The 22075-nt window shown below is 43.8% G+C and overlaps 1 protein-coding gene across 3 annotated transcripts; it reads left to right on the plus strand.

Annotated features, from left to right (window-relative positions):
* The first annotated feature begins 755 nt into the window (after positions 1–755).
* LOC112221672 (SLIT-ROBO Rho GTPase-activating protein 3) lies at positions 756–21842 on the plus strand. 3 transcript variants are annotated; one of them, XM_024383898.2, is made up of 22 exons: positions 756–946; positions 5860–5943; positions 6353–6524; positions 6797–6962; positions 7280–7342; positions 7562–7666; positions 7888–8016; positions 10519–10740; positions 10834–10935; positions 11098–11331; positions 11581–11665; positions 12090–12135; positions 12229–12328; positions 12414–12474; positions 12596–12673; positions 13245–13373; positions 13516–13621; positions 14356–14583; positions 14691–14728; positions 14891–15056; positions 20307–20355; positions 20609–21842. In XM_024383898.2, the coding sequence occupies exons 2-22, from the start codon at positions 5883–5885 to the stop codon at positions 20771–20773; spliced, it is 2505 nt and encodes an 834-aa protein (XP_024239666.2). In that variant the 5' UTR covers positions 756–946; positions 5860–5882; the 3' UTR covers positions 20774–21842. The 3 variants fall into 3 exon arrangements, with proteins under 3 accessions (XP_024239666.2, XP_024239665.2, XP_024239664.2); XM_024383897.2 differs by lacking the exon at positions 756–946 and adding an exon at positions 5224–5463 and having other exon boundaries at positions 12090–12117; XM_024383896.2 differs by lacking the exon at positions 756–946 and adding an exon at positions 5227–5463.
* The last annotated feature ends 233 nt before the right edge of the window (positions 21843–22075 follow it).

Consider the following 22075-nt stretch of genomic DNA (forward strand, 5'->3'; position numbering starts at 1 on the left):
TGCGTCAACATTTAAACCAACATTTATACCATATAACATTTATACCGAAAACTACAGTCAAAACAAAATATAGATCAGTTAGAAGCCACTTTCAGTTAACAGTCCGCTATTTAATGTGTCTTAGTTGGAAGGGAGGGAAGGAAATACACAGGAAGTTCGAAGTGAGAAAGAAGAGTGTTTGACAGTTCTCAGCTTGTACAGCAATATTTTTTAGACATTCAGTAAAACTCTTCCCTTCTCTTAACCACAGGCATACAGTTCTGTTTTCGCGCATTATCTGGTATCTTCACACCTTGCAAAGGCATGACAACACTGTCACTTCACTCTGCACCATTGTTTCTGGTAAACAATATTAGCTATAAGAGTAAGCAAACTACTGCTCTCTAGTCAGGCATAGTATCAGGATTATATCATGTTATATGTGGAGAACATGCTCGTTCAGTGAGATGATATGAATGTGTTTTGTCATGACATGGTGGGTGGATTTGGCACCACCATTTTAGGACGTGTTACACAATTAAGTGCAATGCTCTCATCAAGTATATTAGTTACTCAGAGTAAGAGATCGGTGGTAAGACTAAATACGGTAATTATAGATGACAGCGCTTACTCTTACTCAGGCTATGTGTGTTACTTCTATACACATGAACTCATAGGGGAAAGTGGATGGAATGACGAGGGAGGGGAGAAGAGGGGGGTGATGAGGAGGAGGGGGTGTGGCTTGAATTAGAAGCTTTCACTCTTCACAACTCTTTCACAAGCTGTCACAGGATGTCTCCGAGAGTGTGTCAGGGGGCAACAGAACAGAGTGTGTGTGTCTGTGACAGAGAGAGAGAGCACCCAGGTGTGTGTATTTAACGTAAGGAGGAGGAAGAGAGAAGTTATCGTTTGGAGATAAATGTTACTCACTGTGGAAAAGAAGAGTATTAAAACTCATTTCAGCCAGGTAAGAATCACATTTTCATGACAGAATAACTAGGCCATTTAATTCCCATTTTGTGAGGTTACTTTTTCTCTACTTCCTGTGAATGTGGTTTATTTGCTGTTTGACAGTTATGAATACTGTATTTCTCAATTTGCATCTCTCCCCAATGTGACCTTTATGTGTGGTTGTGGTTGGACCATAACCTGGGAAACACCTAATTAGTACATATGGCAACACATGTAACTATGACATTCATTATCAATGAAACGCAGCGTTTGCCTTGCAGCATTGCGTTGCAGAGGCAGTTGCATTGTGTTCGGTGTGGTGCGTCAATTTGATTTATCGATCGTATGCGTCACACTGTGTGCGTCGACACGGCTTGACAAAAATGGTAGCAGAAGGTGAATGTTGAACTTCTGTTGCACACATATCCAGATGATGCTGTGTTCGAAGCGTGAGCCTTAGATCAAATCTAATTCGATCAGATACAGCAACTACAAAAGGGTCTTCCAGTTAAAAACTGACCAGTGAACGTCAGTTAAGAATTGGTACCCTGCTTACGTCCTGATGATGATGGCAATAAACTCCAATTCCTGTTGGGTGATTCAATGATGATCACATAGTGAAGGAATGGAGAGAAGGAGAAAGGAAAGGGTGACAAAGCTGTGAAGACAACGTGCTGCATGTACAACATCTGCTTTCTAAAAATGCATTTTCTTATGCGAGACGACGTGTGTTACAAATTCCAAATGGAGCTGCAATAGACCTATAGGGGAACCTACAGGCACATATATAGATCAACAGATAGGCATGCCTATCTAGATGGACTGAAGAAATCACAGGCAAAAGTGGTTTTGTTTGTTAAAAGAAATGAAAGGGAGTGAAATTGGGAAGACTGTAAAACAGCTGTGTGACATGTGGAAGTGAATTGTAAGTTAAGAGAATGCTTTTTGAAAAGAGAAGAGGAAGTTAGTTGTCAGTGAAGAGTGAGAGAGTGATAAGACAGACGGAGAGAGAGAAGTCAAGTGACTGGTTAAGGGAGGTCAAGTGAGTCCTAATTTGCTCCTGGGTGCATGTGTGTGTGTGTGTGTGTGTGTGCGTGTGCGCGTGCGCGTGTGTGTGTGCCCCTGACACAGGAAACACCACCCCTGTCTTCCCTTTTCAAAAGATCACTAGAGGTGTCTCTATGTGACAGACAGACAACAGAGAAACAGAGAGGCAGGACAGATGCCAATAATATGAACTACTAACTTCATGAAGGGCAATTCAAATGCAGTTCTTAACCATAAGTCCAGGCAGTGATCATGTACTGACTGATTAAGCTCTCAATCAAATCGTTCCCCTAAAGGTAACTGCATTCCCCATGTCCTCATTTTTCTATTTCTCTTTTTTTTCCTCTGCATTGTTGGGAAGGGCTCCTCAGTAAACATTTCACTGTTAGTCTACCAATAATATTAACTTCATAAATGGCGGTTGAACTGTAGTTAATTGATCCACTACTTCTAAGGCCTTTAACAGTGCCTAACATAAGGAATATCAAACAACACAAATCCATAAAGACTTCTCTTTTCTCTCATCCACTGGACAAGTTAATGACTCTGGATCCAACGTAAGGGAATCCAACGTAGAGGAAGAATGGAAAATTATGTTGGATCATCAGATCACTATTATGCCAACAACACCAGGCCTATGCTATTGAACAGAAAAGCAACATTGGCTGGCTGGGTCTGACTGTCATGAAATTATATAGTCATAAACCAGTAACTGTAGTTAATAGTTTGGAAACTGATATAATCTGCAAATCATGTCAACTAGAATTGAAGGATTATGTGTGCTGTGTCTTGTCTGTCTGCGTGCGGCAGTAGCCCCGAGACTGCCGCGCAGAAATATCAGCCCACAGAGAGAAACAGGAGATTGTGACTTGAGTTTCGCCATCAGCTGGAAGACTGTGTCCCTTCTTGGTCAGTGTCAGTGGAGGAAAGAGAGAGCGGAGGGATGATGAGAGGCAAACCCTCAGTCTGCTGCTCTCTCTCCATCAGCTGAGACTGACCATCAGATTCAGGCACCATTAGCCCAATACAAATAGAAAGCAAATTATTTAAATGTATGCTCACTATATGATCACACTATTACCATTGTGATCATATAGTCTAGCTCAAATGTTGAAAGATAATTGAAAAAAATGTCCCGAACAGCAATTGGCAGGGCAATTCAAGCAAAGCCAATATGCGGTGATAATATATTGGGCCTAAAGCTTACTTCACAAACCTCATTGCTACAGTACTGTTTTTTGATTGGTTAATGTTGCATAGGCTTACCTTTTTTAAGTCATGTATAAAACAAAATCTCAGCAGTAGATCTCGGCTTGCATTTTGATTTAAAGTGATCTTGACTCAGAAAAGGTTGGTGACCACTGTTCTCAAGTTGTCCCAGTTAACACTATCAACGTCTCCTTTTACTGTGGCAATTGTGATCGAATCGATGCCCTATTCAACGCAACATACCGAAACAAAACAAATTACGCAAGAGATTTTGTTGTAGGCAGAACACATCCCGAGAAGGATTCTATTACACACACTACTCAGCCCATAGACCGGTGCGGCCATTTACAGGGCCTTCAGAAAGTATTCAGACCCTTTGACTTTTTTCCACTTTTTGTTACATTACAGCCTTATTCTAAAATGATGGGGTACACACACTACCCCATAATGACAAAGTAAAAATAGTTTTTATTTTAATTTTACCAAATGTCTTAAAAATAAAAAAACAGAACCACTTTATTTATATAAGTATTCAGACCCTTTGCTATGAGACTTGAAATTGAGCTCAGCTGCATCCCTTTTCCATTGATCATCCTTGAGATGTTTCTACAACTTGTTTGAAGTCCACCTGTGGTAAATTCTATTTATTGGGCATGATTTGGAAAGGCAGACACCTTTCTATATAATGTCCCATAGTTAACAGTGCACGTCAGAGCAAAAACCCAGCCATGAGGTCGAAGGAATTGTCCGTAGAGGTCCAAGACAGGATTGTGTCGAGGCGCAGATCTGGGGAAGCGTACCAAAGTTTACCAAAAGGCACATTGGAGTTTACCAAAAGGCACATTAAGACACTCAGACCATGAGAAACAAGATTCTCTGGTTTGATGAAACCAAGATTGAACCCTTTGGCCTGAATGCCTAGCGTCACGTCTGGAGGAAACCTCAACCATCCCCATGGTGAAGCATGGTCGTGGCAGCATCATGCTGTGTGGATGTTTTCAGCAGCAGGGACTGGGAGACTAGTCAGGATCGAAGCAAAGATGAACGGAGCAAAGTACAGAGGGGAAAAAATGATTTAATACATTTTAGAATAAGGTTGTAACGTAACAAAATGTAGAAAAGGTCAAGGGGTCTGAACATTTTCCGAATGCATTGTACATTGAACTGGACTGTGTTTAAAGCATGATCAGTCGTGAGTAGATGCGCTTGTTTTGAGATCAAAGTGAGAGCTGCATATAGCCGCGTGTGCATATTTAGTTCATATCCTTTACTTGTTCCTAGGCCGTCATTGAAAATAAGAATGTGTTCACAACTGACTTGCCTAGTTAAATAAAGGTAAAATAAAACGTGAGTTATTAGCCCAGTTATAGATCACTTGTAGTCAGCAATAGGGGAGTGATTGCTTTCAACAAGAGCACAAACGTGTAAATTACTAGACATCTTTGAAAAGCGAGTCAGATGAAGAGCTTTTTTTGTTGTATTTTGAGACAGACTTGAATAAGCTAAGTAGCTAATAGGCAGAGGGTACAGTAGCACAATGTGTCTGATCCTCTGTAATAATGTTATGGGAATAATAATTTGTTTTATTTTGTAATGTAGTTTCTTGCATCAAACAACACAACAAAATGTTCAGTCACCTCTTTGTCTGACAGACAAGTGGATAAACAGGTTAATGTCAAGCCCTGTATGTTTTTTTTTTTTCAAAAGTCTCATGGAATGTAAGATATTGAACACCGCACATTTGTTGCTACTGTAAACTGAATGATAAAACAGCTATTTCCATGTTAAAATGTTATGGGATGCATTTTCTCCATTGTTTTTGATGGTAAGCCACTTTGGTAGGCCTACATTATGATCAAATAGCCACAATAGCATACAAGGACATTGTTAAAACTGTAACTTAAATTGGGTACTTCCTCAGTGTTCACAGTAAACGCACGCATAGAATTTTCACGCCGTTGAAGTTTGCGCTCAGCAGACCTGAAATGTGCTCAGTGCCGAAAAAAGTGCCGGAAAAAAGGAGAGGGAACATTGGTTACAGTTACTAAATCTATTAGTGAAAACACCTGTAGCTTGTAAAACGAACATCCCCTCGGTGACAGTGCTGTGTGCCATGTGGCGGTGGCAAAGTATTATTTATAGAGCAGCTGAAATGTTTCTGCTGCTATTTTTCGCACAGCATACGACAGTTATGCAGCAGCGGGAGCAGAGCCGCGGCGCGTTACATGCCAACTGTCTTTCTACGCAGCTAGGCTGGCTTGAACTAGATGTGTTACAGTAAGAGAATACTGTTTACAGTCACTCTATTTCAGTCAGTCTATCCCAGGCCGTCTATCTCTAATACGTGGATACTGTGGAGTCCGTCGGTCTGCATTGTAAACAAAGAGTGTCACAGAGCGTTGTTACTAAGTGTTTGGGACCGAATGTATCAAGACGCAGCAGGGTAGTGTACACTACAAGTATAGACAGAAAGGTTTTCAAGAGTTAGGTCAATAATCAAGTGGACTTTGTCCCGGATGAAGGGTCATTAGCTGCACACATACATATACTCTCTAAGAAGCATGGGTACAGTGAGGGTTTTTGCCAGGAACTAGGTAGCAGGTTGGTTGTAAAGGTTTCAGGTTGAACTATCGCAGAAAACCTTGTGGAATTATTGGCATCTCTTTGCAACAGGGTTTCACCCTGCCAGAGCAACAATGACGTCAAATGTGAAGCTGAGAAAAGTGGGTGTTCTAGACTATGACACACAAATCAAAGGTAAGGGAAATCCTCGTTACTGTTTTTACCCTCTAACGTTACTCTACTGTACTGCTCATATTTAATGTTTCTCTTCTCTCCGCCCTCCGGTTGGTACATCATAGTTCTAGTTCCATGCATGTCTGTCTTGTCACAGACTGAGTCCATATTAAATGCTTATTGACTGTAAACACATTGGACTCAATGGTACAACACAACCGTCACCTTCCGGCATTTGGTTGAAGGTCTACATGTACAGGACATGGAAGTGTAGAACTCAGTCACTATTCAAAGTCAGTAAACAAAATGGAGGCATCCCTCTGTATATCTCTCCACTTCCCTCTTTCATTCTCTCTCCCGCTCTCGCGCTCTCTTCCCCCCCCTCTCTCTCTCTCTCTCTCACCTACCTCCCTCCCACTCCCTCCCCAAGAGGTGCGTTGTCAGTTGTTGGACCAGTTGAAGGTGTTGGACCTGCAATTGGAGCAGAAATCTCAGCAGCTTCAGGACCTGACAGACTACCTGCGAAGACGCAGTGAGATAGAAGGGGAGTATGCACGCTCGCTTGACAAATTGTCAGAGAGGTTCACCTCCAAAATCAAAAGGTAAATTGCTCCAAGCTCTGTTCGTGCTATGTCTGTTAGTCCTATGGTCATTGAGTTGGCAAGACATCACAAACAGATCTGGGATCAGGCTAGATTTGAAGTGGTCTTTGTGTCTCTGAATCCACTCTACAAATTACATGTTTCCCAGACACAGATTAAGCCCATTCCAGAACTAAAAAACAGTGTTTTTTTAAATTTTCCATTCTAGTATTTTCCATTTTAGTAAATTTATGGTTAAACCATGGCCCTTTCCCTGTGCCTCTATCTTTCAGGAAGGATCCCTGTAGTGGCCAGTCTGTGGCCCAGTGTTGGCTGGTGCTCTTGGCTCAGACCAGACAGGAGAGCAGAGACCACAGTGGTCTGAGTGAAATCTGTAGGACCACCCTAACCGAGCCCCTTACTCACTGTCTGGACATCACACAGCGCCTGGCCAAGAGGGTACTGCTCCATCTTCATTTGATTCATTCAGCCAGGATAGTCCGCTCAGTAACATTTGCACTATTTTACAGGGAGTCCTGGGGAGTCATATTCCTATGTCTAATCTGTACATTTCTCAATCTCTAATCATCTCTAATCTGTCTCTATCTCCATCTCCAATCTGTCTCCATCTCTAATCTGTCTCTATCTCCGTCTCAATCTCTAATCTGTCTTTATCTCCATCTCTAATCTCTCTCTCTCCATCTCTAATCTGCCTCGGCCTCTGTTTCATTCTCTAGTCATCTAACACATTTATTGGTTGATCTCTTTATTTCCAGAGTAAAGATGTCTGTACCCAGTTACAGGATGGTCTACTGAAAGTCACCACAGAGCTACAGACAGTAAGTCCAACATGTGTGGGAAACAGACACCAGTTAAGAAACAAAGTATGACATATTTTCTAAAATAGGACACGGTGAGATATAAAGTAGTCGTCTTGGTATTTGCATGATATGACGTGTTGATGGAGGTTCTCTCTCTGTGTGTGTGTGTGTGTGTGTGTGTGTGTGTGTGCGCGTGTGTGCTTCAACGTTTGTGTGTGTGTTTCTCCTGGCTTGCAGGCATGGAGGACCTACTACCAGTACCATTCAGATTATGTGTCTGCAGAGGGAAAGCTGAAGGAAGCAGAGAAACAGAAACAAGGCGCTTCTAAGAAGATAGAGAAAGTAAAGAAGAGCTCACATCCCTTTTTCAAAAATGTGTGTGTGTGTGTGTGTGTGTGTGTGTGTGTGTGTGTGTGTGTGTGTGTGTGTGTGTGTGTGTGTGTGTGTGTGTGTGTGTGTGTGTGTGTGTGTGTGTGTGTGTGTGTGTGTGTGTGTGTGTGTGTGTGTGTGTGTGTGTGTGTGTGTGTGTGTGTAATAATGGCTCATTTGATGTGTGTTTCCAGAGACAGTGTAAAGTGCAGGAGATTCAGCTGAAGTGCACCAAGGCTCGAAACGACTACCTCCTCAACCTAGCTGCAGCCAACGCTTCCATGAACAAGTACTATCTCCAGGACATCTCATCACTCATAGATGTGAGTGGTGCTTCACAGCTGCTGTCTGGCGCCAATAGGGAAGACACTGGATTGTACTGAAAAGTACCAGCCATAATACACAATGACTGCAATGCAATGATGCAAACTCAGCGGCCTTGTGGTGAGATTGGAAAGATGGAAGTTCGATCCACGGCCGAGTCATATCAGAGATTGTAAAAATGGGATCCGAGGCGTCTCTGCCTGGCACTAAGCATTAAGGAGATAGATTAAGGGTAAGGCCCTGCGATAGACTAGCGTCCTGTCCAAGGGGTGTACTTGGACATCACACTACAGAAACAAGAGATCGGCTCATAGAAGCAGGAGCCTTTCTGGCTCACACAAGCCAAGGTTTACTACAATACTTTACAATACAATACAATGTGCATCCAACATGTTATCTACAAGCAGGGTTGGGGTCAAGTCCATTAAATTAAATTAAATTCAGGAAGCAAACTGAAATACGCCATGAAAGTGACGCGGCAAGTAGTTTGGAATTTTTGTATGCTTTTTGAATAGCCTTTAATGGGCAAAAATGTAACGCAATGCTCTTCAGCACAAAAATGTCATAAAAGATGTCTGGCAGAAGTACATTTATCCATAAACAAAAATATAATTTTAGATTTACGCTACCGGTCAAAGTTTTAGAACACCTACTCATTCAAGGGTTTTACTTAATTTTTTATATTTTATACATTGTAGAATAATAGTGAAGACATTAAAACTGTGAAATAACACATATGGAATAATGTAGTAACCAAGAAAAGTGTTAAACAAAATATATTTGAGATTCTTCAAATAGTCACCCTTTTCCTTGATGAGTTTTGCACACTCTTGGCATTCTCTCAATCAGCTTCATGAGGTAGTCACCTGGAATGCATTTCAATTAACAGGTGTGCCTTCTTAAAAGTTCCTTTGTGGAATTTCTTTCCTTCTTAATGCGTTTGAGTCAATCAGTCACTTTCAGACATGAAGGTCAGTCAATACAGAACATTTCAAGAACTTTGAAAGTTTCTTCAAGTGCAGTTGCAGAAACCATCAAGGGCTATGATGAAACTGGCTCTTATGAGGACCACCACAGGACCACCACAGGAATGGAAGACCCAGAGTTACTCAATGTTAGTGGTGTCTGTTTAACAGTCTGATGGCCTTGAGATAGAAGCTGTTTTTCAGTCTCTCGGTCCCTGCTTTGATGCACCTGTACTGACCTCACCTTCTGGATGATAGCGGGGTGAACAGGCAGTGGCTCGGGTGGTTGTTGTACTTGACGATCTTTATGGACTTCATGTGACACTGGGTGGTGTAGGTGTCCTGGAGGGCAGGTAGCTTGCGCCCGTGATGCGTTGTGCAGACCTCACTACCCTCTGGAGAGCCTTACGGTTGTGGGCGGGGCAGTTGCCGTACCAGGCGGTGATACAGCCCAACAGGATGCTCTCGATTGTGCATCTGTAAAAGTTTGTGAGTGCTTTTGGTGACAAGCTGAATTTCTTCAGCCTCCTGAGGTTGAAGAGGCGCTGCTGCGCCTTCTTCACCACACTGTCTGTGTGGGTGGACCAATTCAGTTTGTCCGTGATGTGTACGCCGAGGAACTTAAAACTTACTACCCTCTCCACTACTGTCCCGTCGATGTGGATAGGGGGGCACTCCCTCTGCTGTTTCCTGAAGTCCACAATCATCTTCTTTGTTTTGTTGACGTTGAGTGTGAGGTTATTTTCCTGACACCACACTCCGAGGGTCCTCACCTCCTCCCTGTAGGCCGTCTCATCGTTGTTGGTAATCAGGGAATTCAAGGCACACTTAACCAGCATGGTTAAGCTGGTTAATGACTACCACAGCCTTCTGCAGTGATATGCCATCCCATCTGGTTTGGGCTTAGTGGGGCTGTCATTTGTTTTTCAACAGGACAATGACCCAACACACCTCCAGGCTGTGTAAAGGCTATTTTACTAAGAAGGAGAGTGATGGAGTGCTGCATCAGATGACCTTGCCTCCACAATCCCCCAGCCTCAACCAAACTGAGATGGTTTGGGATGAGTCGGACCGCGAAGTGAAGGAAAAGCAGCCAACAAGTGCTCAGCATATGTGGGAACTCCTTCAAGACTGCATTCCAGGTGAAGCTGGATGAGACAATGCCAAGAGTTTTTTTAAAGCTTTTTAACACTTTTTTGGTTACTACATGATTCCATGTGTTATTTCATAGTTTTGATGTCGTCACTATTATTCTACAATGTAGAAAACCCCTTGAATGCGTAGGTGCAAAATTTTGACCGGTAGTGTACCTTATTTGACCACATTTTCATGGATTTTTTGAAATAATCTTGAAGTCCATTCAAAAGACCATGGACATGAATATTGCGTAGGAATGTGTCACTAGCATGACGTATTCCAATTCAAATGTTTCAGTTTGCTTCCTGAATTGACTGTATTGAAATGTATTTGACCCAAACCCTGCCTACGACATAAACACATCGTCTTATCCCAGTGTCATCTCTGTGTCTCTCTCAGTGTTCAGATGTGGGCTACCACCTGTCTCTGTCCCGTGTGCTGTTGGCCTACCTGTCCAGCCGGTCCTGGGATCAGCAGAACTTGAGTGTAGGGCTGCAGCAGCTCCAAAGTGCTGTGTCTGGACTGGACCAGAGTCAGGACAGAGACAACCTGCTACAGACACACACCAACACCTTCTGTCTGCCCCTCCGCTTCCACTTCCAGCCACACGACGGAGACCAGGTAGAGTGTGTGGCTTGTGTATCTCGACGTCACATGTCTTTGCTCCCACCTGTCTGATATCCCCTGATTCTTCCCTGTCCCTGTTCCTCTCAGGTGTTAGAGGTGAGTGCAGAGCAGGAGATTAGGGGTGAGATGGAGACCAGGTTCCAACAGCTACAATCTAAACTCACCGGGTTCACCCAGGAAACGGAGGAGGTAAAGTCCAGTCCACCCAATCAAATGTATAAAGCCTTTATCAACTGTTGACTCAAAATGCTTTACAGTAACCGGGCCATGACTCCCTCAAAAGCTTAAAATCGACCTTGTAGTGGATAAGATGGATTCCAATATATTCACTACACACTTTCTCCATCCTAGGCAGATAAGACTCTACGGGCGGCCCGCGTTACCCTGCTGGAAGGTATCAGCGATGATGACCTAGATCCTCCACCCTCCAGCAGCCAGACCCAGGGCTCCCAGGTCCATCTTCAGTCCCCGTCTCAGAGCCAAGGTCAGGGGGGAAGCAATGAAAGCCTGGCCAGCAGCAGTGGCAGACCTAGTCTGGCCAGACGCAGAGCCAACCTGCAGGAGACTGAGATCCTCTACTGTACTGTGAGTCATTATTAAACTGACTTACACATAAGGGTCAGTACATGTGAATATGTGGTTTTACGTGTGAAAATAGCTTTTTCACATGTTGTCACATCCTGACCATAGAAAGCCAGTATTTTATACCAAAAGTAGTGCACTATAATAGTGGGGGTTACGGTAATGATGAAAATGAAATACAAGGAAATGACGGTGGAGGTGGTGGTGATGATGATGATGACTTTTTTGAATTGTGTTTGATTCTTCTCTCAGAAAGTGAAAGAGTACCTCTGTAAAAGCTCTCTGGTGTCCAAACTACAGGCTAAACATGATCTGCTTAAAGTGGCTGTAGAGAAAGGTACAGCACTAACCACTTCTACAATACGAGCTTGGGACGATACATTTCTATCTGCATTTTTGTCCAAATGTAGTTATTGACATCAGCCTTGTTCTGTTCAATGGTCTCTACTTATACAGTACTCTAAATACCCCAATTTATGTTGTAGAGTTCAAAAGAATACAAGAACAAAAATAGCGGACAGCATTTAAACCCAATGAGGGTTCTGAACATTTAAAGGCAGAATCCAATTTTTTCAGATAGAACCTAATAGTTCCAAGCTCTTGAATACATACACAACAGTTCGGCATGACTTTGTAGTATAGCCTCATATACAGTACACTCATTGTTGTTCCTTAATTGCCCAAGTGTCATTTTGGCTCTTCATTTCCTGTAATGCAGCTGTTACTGCTATCCTAATTGTTGCTTTTTCTTCCCTTCCTAGCTGAAGCAACCAATGGTCATCAAGCCAGGTCGAGTTACATTCCTCTGTAAGACCTTTATAACTGCCTCATAAGAGTAACATAACAGTTTAGGGCACTGTCTCATAGTCAACTGACTAGTGTGTCTTCTCCCCCCTGTAGTGGGAATTCCAGGAAGTCTGTTCGTGCGAGGATGGAGGGTCAACCTATAATCCAGTTCACCCACAAACTCTTCACTGGAGACATGCTCTCGTTCATAAAGGTGCCAGCCTACTGTTGCTTTCTGTCTACATCTCATTCTCCTCCTTGGTATCCTGATTTCAATCAACTTCTCCCAATATTCTCAGGCATCGGGCCAAGAGATCCCAGTGGTTGTGGAAAGCTGCATTCGCTTCATCAACCTCAATGGTGAGCCATTGTTGTGCATGTTTGGTGCATATTGATGCTGTATATTACAAACAGCTAATGGACTGTAGTGTGTATCTATGAAGGTCTTCATGTCTGTCTGTCAATCAATCCTAAACTGTAGGTCTCCACCATGAGGGTATCTTCAGAGTACCAGGGTCTCAGGCTGAGGTCAACAGTCTGAGAGATGCGTTTGAGAGAGGTAGGCCCATCTGCTGGCCCTGTCTGCCGGTTGGTCATTTATTGGAATGAATCTTGTCCGGGAGGCAGCTCTGCAGGGTGGTCACTACTTGGCCTTGCCACAAAGTAATACAATCAGATTTGAAACCTAACCCTAATCTTAACCACGCTGCTAACCTTGTCTAACCCTAACCTTAATTGTTTGTTTTTATACGATATAGCCAATTTTGACTTTGCGGCTAGCCCATCTGGCAGAAACCGCTCAGCGCTGCCTCCAGGGCAATATTCATCCCAATAAACATCAACCTGCTCCTTGCCTGCTGCTCTAGCTGCTTCTAGTACAGACCTGGGTTCAAAGTATCTGTTTCAGATCATTTGTCTTTACTGGATTAAGCTGGCATTGGGCTAAATGTAACCAATGGTATAGTCCCAAAACGGCAAGTTTCAGGCAGGCTCAATTGAACAGTCAGAGCATTTATATAGAAAGTTAATATTATTTTAACCTAGGTCTGGTGTCTATAGAAGCCGTAGTCCAGCGCTGTAGTATTGATCATTAATAATGGTGGGCAATGTGACCTTGGTGTTCCCTATAGGAGAGGACCCCCTGGCAGACAGCAGGTGTGACATGGACTTAGTTGCAGGAGTACTGAAGCTATACTTCAGAACCCTGGAGAACCCTCTCTTTCCTCAGGACAGCACCAGTCAGCTCTTGGAGTACGCTGGTAAGTGTGTGCGTGGGGGTTGGGTGATTGTATGTGTGAGGGTGGGTGGGTGGGGGTTGTTTGAGTGTGTATATGTGTGCATTGGGTAGCTTTTCATATGCTTTTCCTTAATCTTTCTCCTTGTTGCACCCAACCCTTCCAGAGATTGATAACGAGACAGAGAGAGCAGCTCAACTCAAATCGGTCATCTCCTCCTATCCTCCACCTGTAATCATCGTCATGAGATACCTCTTTGCATTCCTCCATCAGTAAGTATCTTTGTTCTATTTCTAAAACATTGTCCACCAACAAACACTTATTTGGGATTTTTTACTGTCATTGTCAAGAGGAACTAACCATACACTTACCAGACTTACCACAAAGCCCTTGCAAATGTCAGTATTGCAAAGAAAACCCTCTGTTCAAAGAAGAGAGAAGCAGCCATTTGATGAGATAGCTCTTTTCTAAAAACACAATCAGGTTGCTTCCCAAATGGCACCCTATTCCCTATATAGGTTCTGGTCAAAAGTGGTGCACTACACTTACAAAAAAAAGGGTTCCAAAAGGGTTCTTCGGCTGTCCCCATAGGATAACCCTTTTTGGTTCCAGGTAGAATTATTTTTGGGTCCAGGTAGAACCCTCTGTGGAAAGGAATTTTTCATGGAACCCAAAAGGATTCTACCTGGAACCAAAAAGGGTTCTTCAAAGGGTCAGGGAGCCATTTGGTTCAGCACTAAGAGCTTGAACTGTGAAATTTCAGCTGTCTTATTATGTTATTCTTCTTCTTCTTGCCCTCTTCTCCCTTTCTCTCTCTCTCTCTCTTTCTGTCTCCTTCCCTCTTTTCCCCTCTTCTCTCTTTTCCTCCCCACCTCACTCCCTCCCCTCCCTCCCCTCCCTCTGTCTCTATCTGTCACTTTCTCTTTCTCTCTTTTTCCCTCTCCCACTCTCTTGCACTACCTACCTCCCTCCCTCTCTCCCCTTCTATCTCCCCCTCTTCCCCCAGTGTATCCCAGTACAGCGATGAGAACATGATGCAGCCCTATAACTTAGCCGTGTGCTTCGGCCCCAGTCTGGTGCGAGGGTTGCAGGATGAGGATGTTGTTACTCTGCAGCCTCAGATCAACTCTCTGGTGAAGGGCCTCATTTTGCAGCACGAGAGCATCTTCCCCAGCCCGGCCGAGCTACAGGGACCGGTGTATGAGAAATGCATGACGCTGGAGCAAGATGACTGGTGACAGAAAACGCATAGATAAATGGACAGCGACCTAGACAAACACACACGCAAGCACATACTCAGGCACATACACTTGATGTTGATCGTCTGTGTTTATTTTGCAGTGAGGAGGGAGAAGGGGATTCAGAAATCCTCAGTAAAGGTGAGAAGGGGCCGGCTGCTAACTTCATGTGTGTTTGAGAACCAGTCATTTGACAAAGGGATATTGTTTTTCCATCTATGCTTTATGAGAAACATTAACCCGAAATCTTGATTGATGTGCATTGTCCCAGTCCAAAAAATGTTATAACTCTTTGTGATCCAGAGTCCGAGTCAAAGGGAGAGCGATCTCGATCCAATAGCAGCTGCAGTTCCAGACCATCCCCAGCAGGAGGGAGTGTGTCCCTTGGAGAAAACTTCACCATACAGATCCCCATGGCATGCCCTGCCTTACACGGCAGGCCCCGCTCCCCCCGCTACATACGCAAAGAGTAAGTACTGTCGTGTAATCAAAGTTGTCTGGATGTGAGTAAAATAGCTACTAACGGTGTATCCTCATGAAGGCACATTTATTGCTAAAGTCAAGTTGCTTCATATTACAAGCCACATGAGAGAGAAAGATGCTTTCCTCACGAACCGCTAAAATCCCACAGGCCCTCATTAGCAAATGCCCAATCAGGATGCAATATTCAGAACACCACATCTTCCCTTTTCAGAGAACAAAGATTGGACTTCCTTTGTCTCAATAGACCTCAAGGGATTATTTTGCTCTTATGTCAGTAGGTCTGTTCCTGCCTAGTTATTCTAGAACATTTCTGCATAGTCATGAATATATTTTCTGTAAACTTTAACCTAAAATGTCTAATTTCTTTAAACATAAATCTACCCCACAGGTAAGTTAGAACTGTAACAACTTGACAGCTGTTGTTCTGTCTTATTTATTGGTTTTAACTTTGAGCTCAGTCTTTTGTTCTTGTTGCTCTGGCTTATAAATCCAGTCTTTTCTGGTTTAACTATTGCTCGCCCATACCTTGTTCTGTGTGTAAAAGGTACAATGCAGTGTGTCAGAGTGGTGAAGACACTTGAATCTTCTCCTGCGCAGCGTTGTTGTTCTCAGGTCCTCAGGTCCATCCATAGGGAGGAGGTGATGTCTGTTCCTGCGGACATACCCGTGGGGGAACTTCCACCATGTAAGATCGTGGTGCTGCATGTTCCCTCAGCACTGTTCCTGTGACTTTTGAGTCAGTCACCCACACCTGTGTTCCAGGTGGGGGAGTCTGCTGAGGTCGCTGGCTCTGTGACTCTTGTTGAAACCTTGCTGTACTGCACTCATTCTCTCCGTTTCCTTTGAGCTGACCTCAGCTGTGTTTGCGAGTAATGGGTCTAGCAGTGATGGGAGTGTTGGCACTGTGGTTTGAAGCTTTTGTCCCATCAGCAGTTGCCATTCTGGAGTGGAGTTGACTGATAGGCCGGCAAAGCAAGGTAAGGGTCAGCTGCTTTCTTGAGGAGGTTCTTCACCGTCTGAGCTTTCTACTGCTGGACTGCTGGTGACATGGCAAAATCCATACTCGGCAGCGAAGTTGGAAAGGGATCTTCCGGGGAACTGAGGCCCACTGCCCGTAAGCAGGACCTCAGGTACCCCATGGCGGGCAAAGATGGACTTCAGATGAACTACGACGCCCGCAGACTTTGTTAGCGTCAGGTTTGCGATCTCCGCATTCCTTGAAGTAGTCCACCACTAGCAGGTAGGTGGTGCTTTTCAGAGTGAACAAGTCCGCTCCCAGTCTTTGCCAGGGTCTCTCTGGAAGATGTGACGGTATGAGTGGTTCTGTGTGGTTTGTGCGCTCTTTGATGCATGTCCTGCATTTAAGCACAAGTTTGTTCATTTGCTGGCTGAGTCCAGGCCGCCATAGAGCCTGTTGTGTGCGTTCTTTGCACTTGATGATCCTCGTGCAGCTTAGTGAGGTCATCATTTTGTAAGGCTGATGGAGTGACAAGTCTTGTTCCTTTAAACACAAGACCGCTGTGCACTGTGAGAAAAGCGTGTTCTGCCCAGTACAGTTTCAGCGGTCCTTCGCATCCGCTGAACTCAGACCATCCTTCCTGACACATTGTCATGATGTTTAAGCACACACTGTCGGCTTAGATTTGTTCTCTCAGATTGTCCATGTAGGAAACACTCGCTGGAAGCTGTTCCATGATGGCATCCACATATGTATTTGTGCTCTCCATGTGCTCCTTTTCTGCAGCAGTAGCTTTGGCTTTGACTGGCGCACATGACAGCGTATCTGCAGTCCACAGACTTTCCACTGACATGAGAAATCTTGTAGGAATATCTCATAATCTCATTCTGAAGCGTTGGATTGGTGGAGGAAGGGTGTCCAAGGGTTGGTTCCCCAGAAATCTCAGGAGCGGTTTGTGATCACTTCCCAGCTGAAAGTGTTGACCGATGAAAAAGTCTCTGAAACTTTCACATGCCCATGTCAGCCCCAGAGCTTCTTTTTCCACTTGAGCGTATCTCTGCCCGGTCGTTGTGAGCGACCAGGAGGCGTAGGCAATGGGTCTCCATTCCTCGCTCTTCTGCAGCAGCACTCCTCCTAGTCCGTAGGAAGACGCATCAGCTGACACCTTGATCTCTTTGTTTGGGCTGTACAGGGCTAGCACGGGTGTGGACGTCAGCTCCTCCTTCAGCTCTTTGAAGGCTCCCCCAGTACCAGTGGTTTTTATCTTTGAGAGTAGGTCTCGTCCTTTTTTGCAAGCAGAGGGATGACCTTTCACAGTTGGTTCACAAATCCTAGAAAACTCTGTAGCTTGCTGATGTTGGATGGCTCCGCACTTCCTGACAGCCTCTGTCTTTGTTGGGTCGGGCTGTACTCCTTTGTCCGAGATAATGTGGCCCAGGAACTTCACTTCCTCCTTTGACTGGTCACATTTGCCCATGTTCAGAGTTAAGCCAGCTTTTTCCATCTTCTGCAATGCGGCATGAAGTCTTGCATCATGCGCTTCCTGAGTTTGGCCCCAGGCCAACAGATCATCCATGTGACAGACCACACCTTCCTGGCCTTCAGTGACCTCTGTCACCATTCTGTTCTGGAAGTGTTCAGGTGCTGAAGCGATGCCAAAAGGCAGACTGTTGAAGTTGTAACGTCCGAAAGGCATGATGAAGGTTGTTAGCTTAACTGACTCCTCGGCTAGCGGGATCTGCCAGAAGCCCATGTTCAGTTCGAGCTTGTGAAAGATCTTCGCCCCGGTTAGTGAGCCAAAGTTCTGCTCGACAGTGGGAAGTATGTATTTTTCTCTACACACTGACTCATTGAGACTGGTGAAATCATCACATATCCGCACGTCCCTCTTCTTCATTGGGACAACCACCGTGCCGGCGCACCAGTCCGTGGGCTCCTCCGCTCTGGTGAAAACCTTTCCTGTGCTCTAGCTCATTCTTTTGTTGTTACTGTGTCACCTCGCAGGCAACTTTGATGCTGTTTCACTTCTTCCGTTTGCCTTGCCATCTCAATGGCTCTCTCTAGTGTGAGATCTGTATCTAGCTGCATACGTTCTGACAGACGCACGTCTGCTAACCCAATGACTAGCCTGTCTTTAATTAGTTCATCATGCAAAAAGTCCATAGTTGCAATATTTTGCTAGGGCATATAAGGCTGTGACAAAATAATCCACTGTTTCATTTTCCCCCGCTCTCCACATGTTAAAGCGGTCTCGCTTTAAAGCGGTCTCACAATAAAGAATGCATGAAATCTCTTATTTGTCCATACTGCTTTTGCTCGAGTTTGTTTAGGTTTAGACCCTTACAAGACGTCCTCTCTCATACAGTACATGAGAGTGTTTACCTGGTTCTCCTCGATAGATTTGAAGATTCTGCCGCAATGTCTTCCATGCTGATTAGCCTCCTCGATTCTCCCCCCAAAAGCTTTCAACCAGGTGCTGTAAGCTAAACTCTGTTAGTAAGCCGTTCTAGTCCACTTCTAACACCATGTAGCGTAATCAAACCTGTCTGTATGTGAATAATATAACTACTAACGGTGCATCTTTATGAAGGCACATTTATTGCTAACTTCACGTTGCTTCACATTACGAGCCACATGAGAGAGAGATATGCTTTCCTCATGAACCCCTACATTCCCACAGTATATGGCCAATCAGGATGCAATATGCAAATAACACCACAAGTACCATCAAAGATATTTCACCTATTACTGTGGTACCTGTACCACTGAGACTTTAAACCACATTGTAGCCCAGTGGCGGTCAGTGCCGTTTAAGATGAGAGCGGAATAATTTTTAATATACTGTTATTCAAATTCCATTCACCCAGTTCAATGTAACAGTAATATGTTTAGGCTACTACATGATACTCAAATTTTCCCTATACCATCATGAGGTTGCTACAACCTAGCCTATGAATGAAGTTTACAACGTAGTCCCACACAGGTCAAGGGAAATTTGAGGTGACAAACAGTGACACATTCAATACCGCCTTGCACACTCTTGCCTGCGTCTAGATGATATAGGGTGTAATCATTAATCCAACAGTTATAAATTACTTTCTATTGGACAAATTCAGGTATGTTTACTCCAATTTTGTCCCGTTTGCTTCCGTTTAAGAAAAGTTTTTCAGCAGAGTCAGCGGAATGAATACCCAGTTCACTTTCATAGCAGCCAGATTGTATTCCTTCTCGCATCTATGTGATCTCCACCTTTCACCTTTTCCCTTCGCTTGTGGACTTCAATGCACAACACATCAGCAGTATGGCGAAAAACCTCTCCAAGCCAAACCAGATCATAACCGCTACACACAGCCTACATCATTGTCACCATGTTAGCTAAAGTAACATCATAGTCAACATAGATAATAGAACTAACGCGTTAGTAAACTCACTACAATCATGCAGTAACGTTACAGTGTACAGTCAGTAAGCAGTTTAGCACTTACAATGGCGGGCCCCGGAGGCAATACATTAGGAAAACCAGATACAGTGTTGTGTTGGATAGTCATAGCCAGCTAGCTTTCATAGCATCCTCTGTTTGAGCAGGGTTTTTGAGTAGGCTAAACTACCTAGCTGCATTTGCAAAGTAAGTGAAACTGAAAGTGAAAAAAATTCACACTATCTTTCGCTCTCGCTTTTCCTTCATTTAGGAAGAAATTAATTTAACTGTTCAACTATTGTCTTTCTCTCTCTTTGACTCAACTACTCACCACATTTTATGCACTGCAGCGCTAGCTAGCTGTAGCTTATGCTTTCTGTACTAGATTCATTCTCTGATCCTTTGATTGGGTGGACAACATTTAAGTTCATGTGCAAGAGCTCTGATTGGTTAGAGGATGTCCCCCGGAAGTTGTCATCATAATTACTGTGTAAGTCTATTGAGGGGGGTTAGAACCATGTCTCCTAGGTTTTGTATTGAAGTCAATGTACCCAGAGGAGGACGGAAATAGTTGTCCTCCGGCTACACCATGGTGCTACCCTACCTAGTGCTGTTGAGGCTACTGTAGACCTTCATTGCAAAATAGTTTGTTTTAGTCAATTATTTGCATCCACTGCTGTAGCCATAACTTTGGTAGTAATATGTACCATCTACTCTGATATTCACAGGGTATTTTTACTAGTTATTGTTGTATTGTTTTAGCACTCAATGTCATAAATTGTAGTGACCTAAATAAGCTTAAGCGCTGGAACTGAAATTCTCTCTCTACCCTCTCTCTTTACCCTCTCTGTTTTTCACAGAGCCCAGGGCCTGTCATCCAGTGAAGATATAACAGTTCAGGTTGACAAGGTCTGACATGTTTTTCATTAAGCTAATATTTAATATTTTATTTCTGTAATTACCGGCAGCAGCTGTTGCAATTACTGTTGTCATTTTTTAACTCACTAAGCGTGCATAATAAGAGGTTTGCGACCACGCTAGAGCGACTCCACTTCGGTCCAGTGAAGAAAAACATCTCTGTCCTCTATTCTTCTCTTTTTTTCTTCCCTTCATCATTGTCCCCCTCCTCCCTCCTCCTGTATTCCCTCTTTTCATCTCACAGGAGGTCTGCCGCCAGATGAGCTCTGTCTTCAAGGAGCTTATCGCTCGACAATCATTCCATCCTCCATCCTCCTCCACCCCCCCGGTCACCTCGTCCCGCTCTTCCCAACCTCCTCCAGAGCAGAAGAAAGGAGGGGTCGGGCGCAGAAGGGAAAGACCTATTTAGAACTGACCAACTGGACTGGTAAAAAGAGAGAGGGGACCATAATGAATTAATGGCTCGATGGATGGATGAATAAATGAATGAGAGGGAATGAAAGGAAGGAGAGAGACTAAATAGTCAAGAGACTTAGACAAGATGACACAGTGTAGGATGACAGGTTGTGACAGCAGCCTTTGACAGTGGGATTACAGATGGCTGGGTTACAGGAACCGCAGTCAGTTCACTGTACTGTATGAGTCTGCTCAGACAGCAGCCTTCATTGTGAAGCCTGTGAATGGACAGTCACAGACAAAAGGGTTTGACTCCTACTGTGAAGCCTTTTGTTAGTGTGTTTGATACAACACACCCCAATGACCCCCACTCTGATTTTCACTGTAGGGCTGTGTCCCCATTCTCCACACTTTTCCCAAAGTGTGCACTTATACAGTCCCCGCCATGGATTTGAAAAGCATTGGATTGTAAGCTTTAAGGGGATTCTTGCTATTGCAAGTGGACAGACAGGTTTTGATTCCCACTGTGAAGCCTTTTTTTTGGTTAGCCTGATCCCAGATCTGTATGTGGGACCAGGCTGTGTTTGATAGAACCCCAGTGACACACTCCAGTGACCCCACTGACTTTCAATGGTACACAGTCAATGGCAGATTTTGAATTGGTATATCATAACTTATTTTACCCACAATGACTTGGAATGTACACTATTATCAGTGTTGTTTTGTATTCTATGCTCTTGTGGTTATGGGCCTATGGAGGCCCTCTATGCCCAATGTGTGCAATGCCAACACCAAGACAAGCGCTCACTATCTGATTTGGTCAGTTCACGGTTCATGTTTGGGTAGGCCTATAATTATGAACATTCAACGGCCATACGGTCTTTATCATAGAGATCCTATAAGACATTTGTTCTATCAACTTTTATCAGATGAAATGTCAATTTTTAACCTGTACCAGCAAGATCTCCTGTCTGTGATTGAGTCATTGAGCTACTGATAACGATGAACTTTTAAATGTTGTATTGCTATTTTTATATTGTTTTCTGGATCTGATGATTGTTTGAATAAATGTTTATGTTGTATTTGTTCAGAATTTCCCATGTTACTGTAGGTCTGTACTTCACATTGTACTGGATACTGAGAAGATATTTGCAGTTAGACATTTGCTCACTAGGTGGCAACACCAACTCACAGAGAGGATGCAGTATGTTTGTGTCCTATGTTGTAGGAGGACTGTATGTTCTGGATGGGGGAAACTAATGGGACATGGCTGATGTGCAAATTATTTTTCATTTCTGAATTGGTTAAAATTAGG

Source organism: Oncorhynchus tshawytscha, linkage group LG22, assembly GCF_018296145.1.
Source record: "Oncorhynchus tshawytscha isolate Ot180627B linkage group LG22, Otsh_v2.0, whole genome shotgun sequence".
In the NCBI taxonomy this organism is placed as follows: Eukaryota; Metazoa; Chordata; class Actinopteri; order Salmoniformes; family Salmonidae; genus Oncorhynchus; species Oncorhynchus tshawytscha.